The following is a 12,065-nucleotide window of genomic DNA, read 5'->3' as shown; positions in this document are numbered from 1 at the left end:
ACCATCTCATCCTCTGTCATCCCCTTTTTCTCCTGCCTTCAATCTTTCCCAGCAACAGGGTCTTTTCCAGTGAGTTGGTTTTTCACATCAGGTGCCCAAAGTACTGGAGTTTCAGCATCAGTCCTTCCAATGAGTATTCAAGACTGATTTCCTTTAGGATGGACTGGTTGGACCTCCTTACAGTCCAAGGGATATAGGAGATACACGTAGTATAAACGGAATGGGAAAATAGATTAGAAATTTTTCTGATTGGTTCCATCCCATTCTTTTCTGTCCCTGCCAATTCATCAAACCCTCTCTCTCAATAAGGTCACAACCAACTCTAAATGTAAACTCCAAAGAACATGTAATTATCTTTCTAACCAAACTGTGATGTTTGGTATTTTTTAAAATCTTCACCTCTGGTTCTGTGATAGTACTCACTGTTTCTATCTTCCTGGCTGTTCCATTTCTGTCTTTTATGCTGGGTTGTTTTTCTCTGTTTGTGTTTAATGATGCTTTTGTTTCCCTTAGTTTTATACTTGACCTACCTCTTTAATACTAGATTTTCCTCTAGTTTGTCGCATCTAATTATGTACCTCCACTTTGTTCCATCTTATGGTGGCTTCACTAGCGGAAAGTTCCAAGCCATTTTTGGTGTATACTTATATTACTAAAACCTTGGGGAGTGTATTCTGATTATGTACATTTTATCTATGACTTGGTAGAAGTATCACTATGATAAAATATTATGTGTAGTATAAAATATGAAAATAGAGTAAGAATTAAAGAAATTATATTAAAAGTTTTATTTTGTATATTGATTTAAAAACAATGTTACTCCCAGAACACTATTATCAATTAAAAAATTAATAATCTTATATTCAGAAAAAGGTGTAAGGATGTATGGTATATAATTAAAATCTTAGGACTGTGATATAGCAATTCACATACTTGTTTGAATCTGTTTCCAAACATTTAAAAATGTCTGACATAGAGGAAAAGATCCTATACAAAGACACATCTGCTCAAATGGAGAAGGCAGCAAGTTTTAGTGGGTCCCAACACAGGAATGGGCTCTTCAGCAGGCTCAAGCTGGGGGTGAAGAGCCCTGATATTTGAGTCCAATGACTCATCAGACCAATAGTGTTAGAGATATCTGACGTGGAATGAAGATATAGAGTGAGTGGAAAGTTAATGGAAAACTCCAGTAGGAGAGTTGCTTATGGTGTTGAGGCAAGGCCTTATTTTCTGCAGCAGAGAATAATAAACTATTTTAAAAAATAACTCCCTGGTGTGCTGTGAACCCTACTAGAGAAAGAGCTCCTGACTTTGGAACATCGGTGACCAAGAAGCCAGAGCTGACTCATGAACTGGGATTTATCAGACTAATAAGTATAAGGTTGAGTGAGCCCAGGAACAATTCATTAGAAGACAAAGATGGACCATTTAAGGATTTATTATATATATAAAAAAGGATTTATTATGAGCAGAGCCAGAGAATACCATAAGCCACACAAGTAGGTGACCCAGGCTGCCTTGTTATCTACTACCATTGCAATGACCTTTTTCCCTCAACTCACACATCTTGCCTCAAACAGCCAAATTAGTTTTTGGACAGTAAGCTTGGTCTGTTGATACAAGCCATTTACCACTGAGCCCCAGCCCCAGCCAGAGTGATCTTGGAAGGCATTGATAAGGGGAACTCCTCCTTTAGAGTATTGGAATGATTATCCATTTCTACTGTATAGAAAGAGAAGTGGCCCAAGTTAAAACTATATAGATTCAGGGTAGAGGTGAATGATTTGGATATTGGTCAGTGTCCTGAGGGGAGAGAGATGAGAATTTCAGAGACCAGGAAGAAGAGGCATATGAGTGGGTCTCCTGGAATGGATACGACATATGGATCACATCATATTGTATATAAATGTCCTCCACACAGCATCTGCTATGGAAGAGCTACTAAAGAAACAAATTAGAATGACTCAGCCAGTTGAGGTCATAAAGCTTTGTTCATCCACCACCCCAGTGCTGGATTATGGACACATGAACAATGCCTATATGGTGGGATGGAGGCACACATGTTGCCTAATAGCAGGAGTTCCAGTTTTTCTAGGCTGATTTAGCAACTGTTACTTCCAGAAGTTCAACTTGCCCAGAAAGAGACCACTCTGGCCCCCAGTGTGGCAACATCACTCAAGGAGAGCAGTCAGCCACTTGGTGTAAGAGTGCTACTGTGAACCTTTTTTACTCTAAAGTGGAAAGACATTCATTTTGGGTTTTGAGTAGAATCAGAATAATCTAGTTATGGAGATGATTCATATGCATCTGTTGGAATTCTCTTGCTCAGATTTGACAGTAAATAGACAAATAACCTTGTATTCAAATGGTTCAGACAACCCAGGCTTAGGACCACCCCGCCCCCTCCCCAGGGATCTGCTTCTTGATCATCCCATTATGATAGCCATCTGGAGCAGCAGAAGTGTAATGAATCAAGCAGAGGAATAAGGTGAATATTAGTGTGTATCTGAGACTAGCTATAACAGTGGGAACTGCAGGTGTCGATTAACCTGCATCTTGTAAAATTCTCCAGGAAGAGAGAAAGAGCTACCTCCTGGTGGGGCCTGGCCCAGAGCTTAGTATAAGTAACAAGTAACTCTGAACAGTATAAAACATGGCCTGTAATGGATCTGTGGTTCCATCCCAGATCCCACCTGATGTCTCAAGCTGTAAGAGTGCTAGGAGGTGACAGCTGTCGTCTAAATCCCATTCCAAAAATATTCTTAAGCTGAAGATAACTTCCAACTTTGGAAGTTTATATAAACTTTATGTACTTGTTTATTTAAAAATGTTTATTTTGTATTGGAATATAGTTGATTTAAAATGTTTTAGTTTCAGGTGTATAGCAAAGTGATTCAGTTATACAAATATATATATATATATATATATATTCTTTTTCAAATTCTTTTCCCGTTTAGGCTATTCTATAATATTAAGCAGAGTTCCCTGTTCAGTACAGTAGATCCCTGTTGGTTAACTATTATAGTAGTTTGTATAAGTCATTTCAAAATGCCCACTCCCTCACCCTTTGGTAACCAGAAGTTTGCTTTCTAAGTCTGTGGGTCTATTTCTGTTTTGTAAATATGTTCATTTAAGATTCCACATATAATCTATATCATATGATATTTGTCTTTCTCTATCAGACTTACTTCACTTAGTATGCTAATCTCCAGGTCCATACATGCTGCTGCAAATGGCATTACTTCCTTCTTTTTAAAATTAATTTTTATTGGAGCATAGTTACTTCACCGGAGAAGGCAATGGCACCCCACTCCAGTACTCTTGCCTGGAAAATCCCATGGGCGGAGGAGCCTGGTAGGCTTCAGACCATGGGGTCGGGAAGAGTTGAACACGACTGAGCAACTTAACTTTCACTTTTCACTTTCATGCACTGGAGAAGGAAATGGCAACCCACTCCAGTATTCTTGCCTGGAGAATCCCAGGGATGGGGAGCCTGGTGGGCTGCCATCTATGGGGTTGCACAGAGTCGGACACGACAGAATTGACTTAGCAGCAGCAGCAGCAGCAGTTGCTTCACAATTTTGTGTTAGTTTCTGCTGTACAGCAAAGTGAATCAGCTATATTTTAGCATGTATCTCCTCTTTTATGAATTTCCTTCCCATTTAGGTCACCACAGAGCATTGAGTAGAGTTCCCTGTGCAGTAGGTTCTCATTCAGTTCAGTTCAGTCACTCAGTCGTGTCCGACTCTTTGCGACCCCATGAGTCACAGCAGGCCACACCTCCCTGTCCATCACCAACTCCCTGAGTTCACGCAAACTCATCTGCATCGAGTCGATGATGCCATCCATTCATCTCATCCTCTGTCCTCCTCTTCTCCTCCCGCCCCCAATCCCTCCCAGCATCAGAGTCTTTTCCAGTGAGTCAACTCTTTGCATGAGGTGGTCAAAGTATTGGAGCTTCAGCTTTAGCATCAGTCCTTCCAATGAACACCCAGGATCGATCTCCTTTAGAATGGACTGGTTGGATCTCCTTGCAGTCCAAGGGACTCTCAAGAGTCTTCTGCAGCACCACAGTTCGAAAGCATCAATTCTTCGGCGATCAGCTTTCTTCACAGTCCAACTCTCACATCCATACATGACCACGGGAAAAACCATAGTGTTGACTAGACGGACCTTGGTTGGCAAAGTAATGTCTCTGCTTTTTAATATGCTATCTAGGCTGGTCATAACTTTCCTTCCAAGGAGTAAGCGTCTTTTAATTTCATGGCTGCAATCAGCTTCCGCAGTGATTTTGGAGCCCAAAAAAATAAAGTCTGACACTGTTTCCACTATCTGTTTTATACACAGTGACAGTAGAGTATATATGTCAATCCTAGTCTCCCAATTCATCCCTCCCCCTTCCCCCTTGGCATCTATTTATTTGTTCTCTACATCTCTGTCTCTCCTTTCTGAAGCTATTTGATTTATAAACCAACTGTGTTTTAGTAATTTTATATATTAAATAGTGGACATTTTCACTTTTCCATTCAATAATCCTCGATTTTGAAAAAAAAATTACTCAAAATCAATTGGCTATAGGTCATGATATTTGTTTCAGAATGTTATGAAATCTTCATATTTTTTTTCATGACTTTTATTACTTCCTTGTTTCTTAGACTATAAATAAAAGGGTTTAATAAAGGAATAACTAGAGTATAAAAAATAGCAACAGGTATGTCTTTATCTTCTTCTTTAACTGAACTTGGTCTAATGTACATGAAGAGAAGAGAACCATAGAATATTGAGACAGAGAGAAAGTGGGATGCACACGTAGATATGGCCTTGCCTCTGCCCTTGTTAGATTCCATTTTGAAAATTGTGAAAAGGATGAAAAGGTAAGAAATTATTACTGTGGTAATAGTAAAGGTTTGAATTGACCCTGAAAAGATAAATACCATCAATTCATTGATATAAGTGTCCACACAAGAGAGTCTGTATAATGGAAGAACATCACAAAAAAAGTGATTGATTTGATGAGACCTGCAGAAAGTTAGTCTAAACAGAAACCCTACATGAATTGTGGGATGAATGTTTCCAGCTATGTAGGCCCCTGTGGTCATCTGAATGCAGAGTTTCTTTGACATCATGGTATGGTACTGCAGTGGTTTGCAGATGGCCACATAGCGGTCATAGGCCATTGCTGCCAGGAGAAAGCAATCTGCAGTTTCAGCAAAGCAGAAAAAATAAAATTGTACTATGCATTCATAGAGGGAAATCATTCTGTCTTTGGAAAAGAGGTTCTCTAGCACCTTTGGGGTGATGGCACAGGAACAACAGGAATCCATCAGAGCGAGGTTTCCCAGGAAGATGTACATTGGTGTGTGAAGACGATGCTCTGTAACTATCAAAGCCACCAGGCCAAGATTTCCCACCATGGTGATCAGATAGATGGTAAAGAACACCAGAAAAAGAGGGGTCTTCAGCTGTGGGTGATCTGTAAATCCTATGAGGATAAATTCAGTTGTCAAGGAGAGGTTATCCTCAGTCATCTCTACGTTGTCTGTTGAGACAGAAATTATGGAGATACATGATTCTAATTTAGAGTGTGTAATTTTCCCAACATATATTTTTTTTTACAATGATGAGAGGAGATTTTTCTTCAAGCTTCTCACACTGTCTCTGTGATACAGGCATACAGACTTCTGGGGGATATTTGTTTCACTAACATCTTTTATGACCTCAGCTCTTAAACTCAAGATTCATGAGACTATTTTGATAATTTTAGGGAAGATGGTTACTGTGGAAAAGATTTGGCTTTATCAAATTTTGCTATTGTACAAATGTAAGGTACCCATATTTGGCACAGTGTTCCCAAATAAGTTCATTGTCAATTTTTAAATTAAAGATTAAAAATAAACCAAAACTCATTTTCCTATATATAGACCTTTTTCTTTTGTTTTAGCTTTTTAAAATTTTTAATTGGAGGAAAATTGCTTTACAGTGTTGTATTTGTTTCTGCCCCACAACAACGCAAATCAGTCATAATTATATCACCTCCCACTTGAGCCTCCCTCCTCTCCCCGCAGTGCACCCTTTTAGGTCATCACAGAGTGCCAGGCTGGGCTACCTGTATTATAGAGCAACTTTTTGCTGGCTATTTTACACATGGTACTAGAACGTGTTATACAGAGTGAAGTAGGTCAGAAAGATATTTTTTCTTGAGCAAAGGTTTTCATGTGTTTTCTCAGAGGAGTGAATATTTAAAAATAGCATACAATAAATATGTTAAATTTATATGTTAGAAATTACATGAAGATCACTTAGGTATGGCATTGGGGTTTTTTTCTTTTTTCAGCCTGAGGCAGTTGTAAAATAACTTAATGTAGCTTTTTACAGTTGTGTATTCTATAGTATTTTTTCTTTTGGTGAAATTTTAACTGTTAACGTTTTTGGCATTGTGCTTTGTTCCATTTATTAAATAAAAATTTTAGAAAAAAAATTAAAAAAAATTTTTTTTGTCTAAAAAAAATAAAGAGGGGACTATTCTGTTTTTTTTATTTTTTTAAATTTATTTTAATTGGAGGCTAATTACTTTACATTATTGTATTGGTTTGGAAAGCTAAGGGATTAATTATCCATTGATTATCATTCATTATTTTCATTCCTTTCCCCAATGTCTTACACATTTCCATAAACACTGACTCTGTCCGTGCCATATTCCTGTTGATTTTTACCCATATATCTGAATCCTTGTTTCCTCTCTGTAAAGCAAATTTATATAAAATGTAACCTCATAAAGATTTAACTAAGTATCCCAGGCCAAACTAATCTCCATTTTCTCTACTCTTATGCATGTCTTATATCACAACATGTTTTAGAATGCCTTATGTATAATTTACATTGCTTTTTGAAAATATGTGTATGGAGAATTCCCTTATTAAATTATAGGCATTTTGAGTTTAACTGTGACTTATACTTCTTAAGACAGCTATATGTTGTTACGTGGAAAAGCACTGTTGATTCCAGTCCTACATCCACTCCAGAGACCTGAGATGAGTGAAATTGTTTTCAGTGTCCTGTCAATGGCCCTTAATGACTTCTTCGATGATCCTACCAATTATCCTTAGCAACCTCTTCTGCAAACTGAGCCTTTTAATTTTAAGAAGAATATACAGAAAAAAGTTATTCAAACTTACCAGTAAAAAAGTAAGGGTTTACATTTAAAGTGTATTAAGAAATTCATAAACTCAACAACAAAATTATAGACAATTGGATTTTTTAAAAAAATGGACATAGTAACTCAAAAGAAATTTTTCCAGAAACATTTAAATGTTCAACAGGAACATGAAAAGTTGATCAACATTACTAATCATTAAGGAAATGCAAATAAAAAGCACAATGAGCTATCACCTCACACCTGTCAGAATGCCTATCATCAAGAAAATGAGATAATAAGCATTGGCAAGGATGTGGAGAAATGGGAAATCTTGAGCACTGTTGGTGGTAATGTTAATTGGTTCAGCCACTAAGAATAACAATATAGAGGTTTCTCAAAAACTTAAAAATAGAACTACCATATGATCACAGAATTCCACGTTTGACTATATACTCAGGAAATGAAAACAGGCTATCAAAGGGATATTTGCACTCCCATATTTATTGCAGCATTATTTACAGTAGTCAAGATATGGAAACACTTTAGTGCCCATTAAAGGATGAATGGGTAAAGAAAGTGTGGTATTTCTATACAATCAAATATTGTTTAGAATATCCTATCTTTTGTGACAGTATGGATGGGCCCTGCAGACATCATACAAAGTGAAATAGGTCAGATGGGAAAAGACATGTACTATATGATTTAATTTACATGTGAATCTAAAAAACCCAAATTCATAAAAGCAGTTGTGGATCCATGGGGATAAGGATTGAGGGAATAGGAGAGATGGTGTTTAAGGGCTCTTGTTGTTGTTTAGTTGCTAAGTCCTGTCTGACTCTTTATGACCCATGGACTGTAGCCTGCCAGACTCCTTTGTCCAGGGGATTTCCTAAGCAAGAATATTGGAGTGCGTTGCCATTTCCTTCTCCAAGGGATCTTCCAGACTCAGGGATAGAACTCACATCTCGTGCATTGGCAGGCAGTGTCTTTATCACTGAGCCACCAAAGGAAGCCTGTTTAAGGATACAAACTTGCAACAGATAATTCCTGGAAATCTAATTCATTGTATAGTGGATATAAACCAACAATATTTTATCATTGTCATCAAAATTATTAGCAGACTAAATGACAACTCTGTGATGTTATAGAGTGCCAACTAATGCTTCAATAAATAGCAATCATATTTCCATTTACCATTTTATCAAATCAGTATGTTGGTGGTTTAGTTGCTAAGTCATGTCCAACTCTTGTGACCCATGGACTGTAGCCTGCCAGGCTCTTCTGTCCATAGGATTCTTCAAGCAAGAATACTGGAGTGGGTAGCCATTTCCTTCTCCAGGGGATTTAAACTAACACAATGTTATGTGTCATTTATATATGTATATGAATAATATTATATATGCATGTGAAGAGGGAAATGGCAACCCATTCCAGTATTCTTGCCTGGAGAACCTCATGACAGAGGAGCCTGGAGGGTCCATGGGGTCACAAAGAGTCGGACACAACTTACAACTGAACAAAATTTATATAATATAATCAAAATATCCATTTCATGAATCTGAATTGATTCATCTATTATTTTTCTATTTCTACAAAAATTGTGTAAGATTTTCTGAAGTAGATGTACAAGTAGTTTAAAAGTTTCCCATAACCTTCAGTTTTGAGAAGATCTATAAAGATCGTGGAGTAGTTGAAATCTAACAACAGTGAAAAAATGTGTGATAATTCATATAAATATGTATTAGTGGATGCTAATACTAAAAGTAAAAATGAATAAGAATACTTCCCTTATGTGGCTTACACTGTGAAGTCTTCCAGCACCTAATTTTTGCTTCTTGATGTTAGGCCTTAGAATCTCAGAATATAAACTTTGTTCTCAAAAACATTTGGGATTAAAAAATGAAAATCTGGGAGACTACAAAGAGCTCAGAGTCATTAAGTGTGTTTCTAACAATGGAAAGTTAAATATTTCAACCAAATCCTAAGGGATTTCCTACAATAACATCAGGGTATTTCTGTGGGGAGATTTAATCTATAAACACATAAAAATGACCTGTGAGACAATGCGGTTAAAGCAAATTATCTTCACTAAGGTTACTTAGTGAAGTAACCTAACATTATTCATTGATCACCTTGTTGATTATTATGTAACTGACTTTATTTAAAAATTCTCTTTGATTTACTACCTAAATGTGAAATGAGCAGAAAGAATGTCATATTGACTTGACCTTTCTTTTTTGACGGGGAGAATTAATACAATTCATGAAATATGATTAGATTTTGAGAAAAGACTAAAAGATGTGGTAGAGTCTTCAGTTTCATTCTGTGAGTTGATTTGTTCTGCTGTTTTACAAAAATCTCATTGGAGACGCTGATATCATTAGGTAATCCCACAAATGAATTGCTGTGATGATTCTCCTTTCTTTTCAATTTACCCCAACTGCCTTTATCTTTTTTACCCTGTTTTGACTTTTTCCCACTTCACTCCACTAATCATTCTTCAATATAATAACTGGTCAATCCCATTCGCCCAACCACCATTAGTGTATAACCTTGAGAGGGAAGTAATTTCTCTGTTACTTTCATTCTTATATTTCCTACACCTTGAATAGTATGTGGTACTTTGCATCAGATTTTTGTCCCAATAATGAAAAAAATTATACTTCCTTGCTCAAGAATTTGAAAATGGTCTAAGTTCTCAAACAAACCCGTTTTCCTTAATTCAGTATTCCAGATACTCTACATTATCTCTGCGTCTTAAACTAAAGCTTGACTTCTCCTCACCTCAGGATACTGGCCATGTTTATCCCTTTACTGTTCCTTTATGCACCTGTTTCATTAATTTACTCTTAATGTTTCCCTCACCTAACCCCTTCTTTTCTCTCTCTTTTCTCCAAATCCTACTAATTCTTGATCTCAAATCAGATCTCCATGAGGGACTTTCCTGGGTTATTTAAATTAAATTGTTTTTTTCATTTTCTTCATTTACAAAATACTTACCTGTTTTTGTAATGCATTTGCCACTTTACCCAAGTGTGACTTTATGTGTCTTGATTGAATATATTAGAGAATTGTGTGGTTGAACCTTCAGTCAGTTCAGTTCAGTTCAGTTGCTCAGTCATGTTCGACTCTTTGCGACCCCATGGACTGCAGCACTCCAGGCTTCCCTGTTGAACTTTGTGGAATCCTAACATGTTGACTTCAGGTAGAGGCAAAAAGTCTTCCACAATCATAATACTAATTAGTATAATCATTTAAAAAATGTCTATCCTGCCTACCAGAATATGAACTGTGAACTATCATTTGTTTTTTCTTTTATTGAAATACAGTTGATTTATGATATTATATTCAGGTCATGTGTACAACATAGTGATTCAATATTTTTATAAGTTATACTACATTTAAAGTTATTATAAAATAATCGCTACTTCTCGTGTTGTACAATACATCCTTCTGCATTTTTATTTTATACATACTAATTCATCTGAATGCAGAGTCCCAAAGAATAGCAAGGAGAGATAAGAAAGCCTTCCTCAGTGATCAATGAAAGGAAATAAAGGAAAACAATAGAATGGGAAGGATAAGAGACCTCTTCAAGAAAATTAGAGATAACAAGGGAACATTTCATACAAAGATGGGCACAATAAAGGACAGAAATGGTATGGACCTAACAGAAGCAGAAGATATTAAGAAGAGGTGGCAAGAATACACAGAAGAAATATATAAAAAGGATCTTAATGACCCAAATAACCATGATAGTGTGATCACTTACCTAGAGCCAGACATCCTGGAATGTGAAGTCAAGTGGGCCTTAGGAAGCATCACTGCGAACAAAGCTAGTGGAGGTGATGGAATTCCAGTTGAGCTATTTCAATTCCTGAAAGATGATGCTGTGAAAGTGCTGCACTCAATATTCTAGCAAACTTGGAAAACTCAGAAGTGGCCATAGGACTGGAAAAGATCAGTTTCCATTCCAATCCTAAAAAAGGGCAATGCCAAACAATGTTCAAACTACCACACAATTGCACTCATCTCACACGCTAGCAAAGTAATCCTCAAAATTCTCCAAGCTAGGATTCAACATTGAGTGAGCCGAGAGCTTCAGATGTCCAAACTGGATTTAGAAAAGGCAGAGGAACTAGAGATCAAATTGCCAACATCTGTTGGACCATAGAAAAATCAAGAGAATTCCAGAAAACATCTACTTCTGCTTCACTGACTATGCTAAAGCCTTTGACTGTATGGATCACAACAAACTGTGAAAAATTCTTAAAGACATGTGTTATCAGACCACCTTACTTGCCTCCTGCAAAACCCCTATCCAGGTCAATAAGGAACAGTTAGAAATGGACATGGAACAACAGACTGGTTCCAGATTGGGAAAGGAACATGTCAGGATATATATTGTCACCCGGCTTAGTTAACTTATATGCAGAGTACATCATGTGAAATGTTGGACTGGATGAAGCCCAAGCTGAAATCAAGATTGCCAGGAGAAATATCAAAAACCTCAGATAGGCAGATGACACCACCCTTATGGCAGAAAGTGAAGAAGAACTAAAGAGCCTCTTGATGAAAGTGAAAGAGGAGAGTGAAAAAGCTGGCTTAAAATTCAGCATTCAAAAAACTAAGATCATGGCATCCGGTATCATCTCTTCATGGCAAATAGATGGGAAAACAATGGAAACAGTGACAGATTTTATTATTTTGGGCTCCAAAATCACTGCAGGTGGTGACTGCAGCCATGAAACTCAAAATGCTTGTTCCTTGGAAGAAAAGCTATCACACAGCTAGACAACATAGTTAAAAAGCAGAGACATCACTTTACTGACAAAATTCCGTATAGTCAAAGCTATGGTTTTTCCAGTAGTCATGTATGGATGTGAGAATTAGACCAGAAAGAAAGCTGAGCACTGAAGAATTGATGCTT

At 37.0% G+C, this 12,065-nt stretch overlaps 1 protein-coding gene across 1 annotated transcript; it reads right to left on the bottom strand.

The window, feature by feature from the left end:
* Positions 1–4,601: 4,601 nt before the first annotated feature.
* Positions 4,602–5,528, bottom strand: LOC129543614 (olfactory receptor 5K1-like). Its single transcript, XM_055407213.2, has one exon. The coding sequence runs from the start codon at positions 5,526–5,528 to the stop codon at positions 4,602–4,604; it is 927 nt and encodes a 308-aa protein (XP_055263188.2).
* Between the last annotated feature and the right edge of the window lie 6,537 nt (positions 5,529–12,065).

This window comes from Moschus berezovskii, chromosome 1, assembly GCF_049115385.1.
Source record: "Moschus berezovskii isolate FMDL1 chromosome 1, NW_MosBer_1.0, whole genome shotgun sequence".
Taxonomy (NCBI): Eukaryota; Metazoa; Chordata; class Mammalia; order Artiodactyla; family Moschidae; genus Moschus; species Moschus berezovskii.
Note: the sequence above shows the minus strand (reverse complement) of the source record. Positions and strands in the feature narration are given on the sequence as shown.

Coding starts and splice junctions, on each gene's coding strand:
- LOC129543614 (XM_055407213.2), bottom strand. CDS start 5,528: ATGACTGAGGATAACCTCTCCTTGACAACTGAATTTATCCTCATAGGA.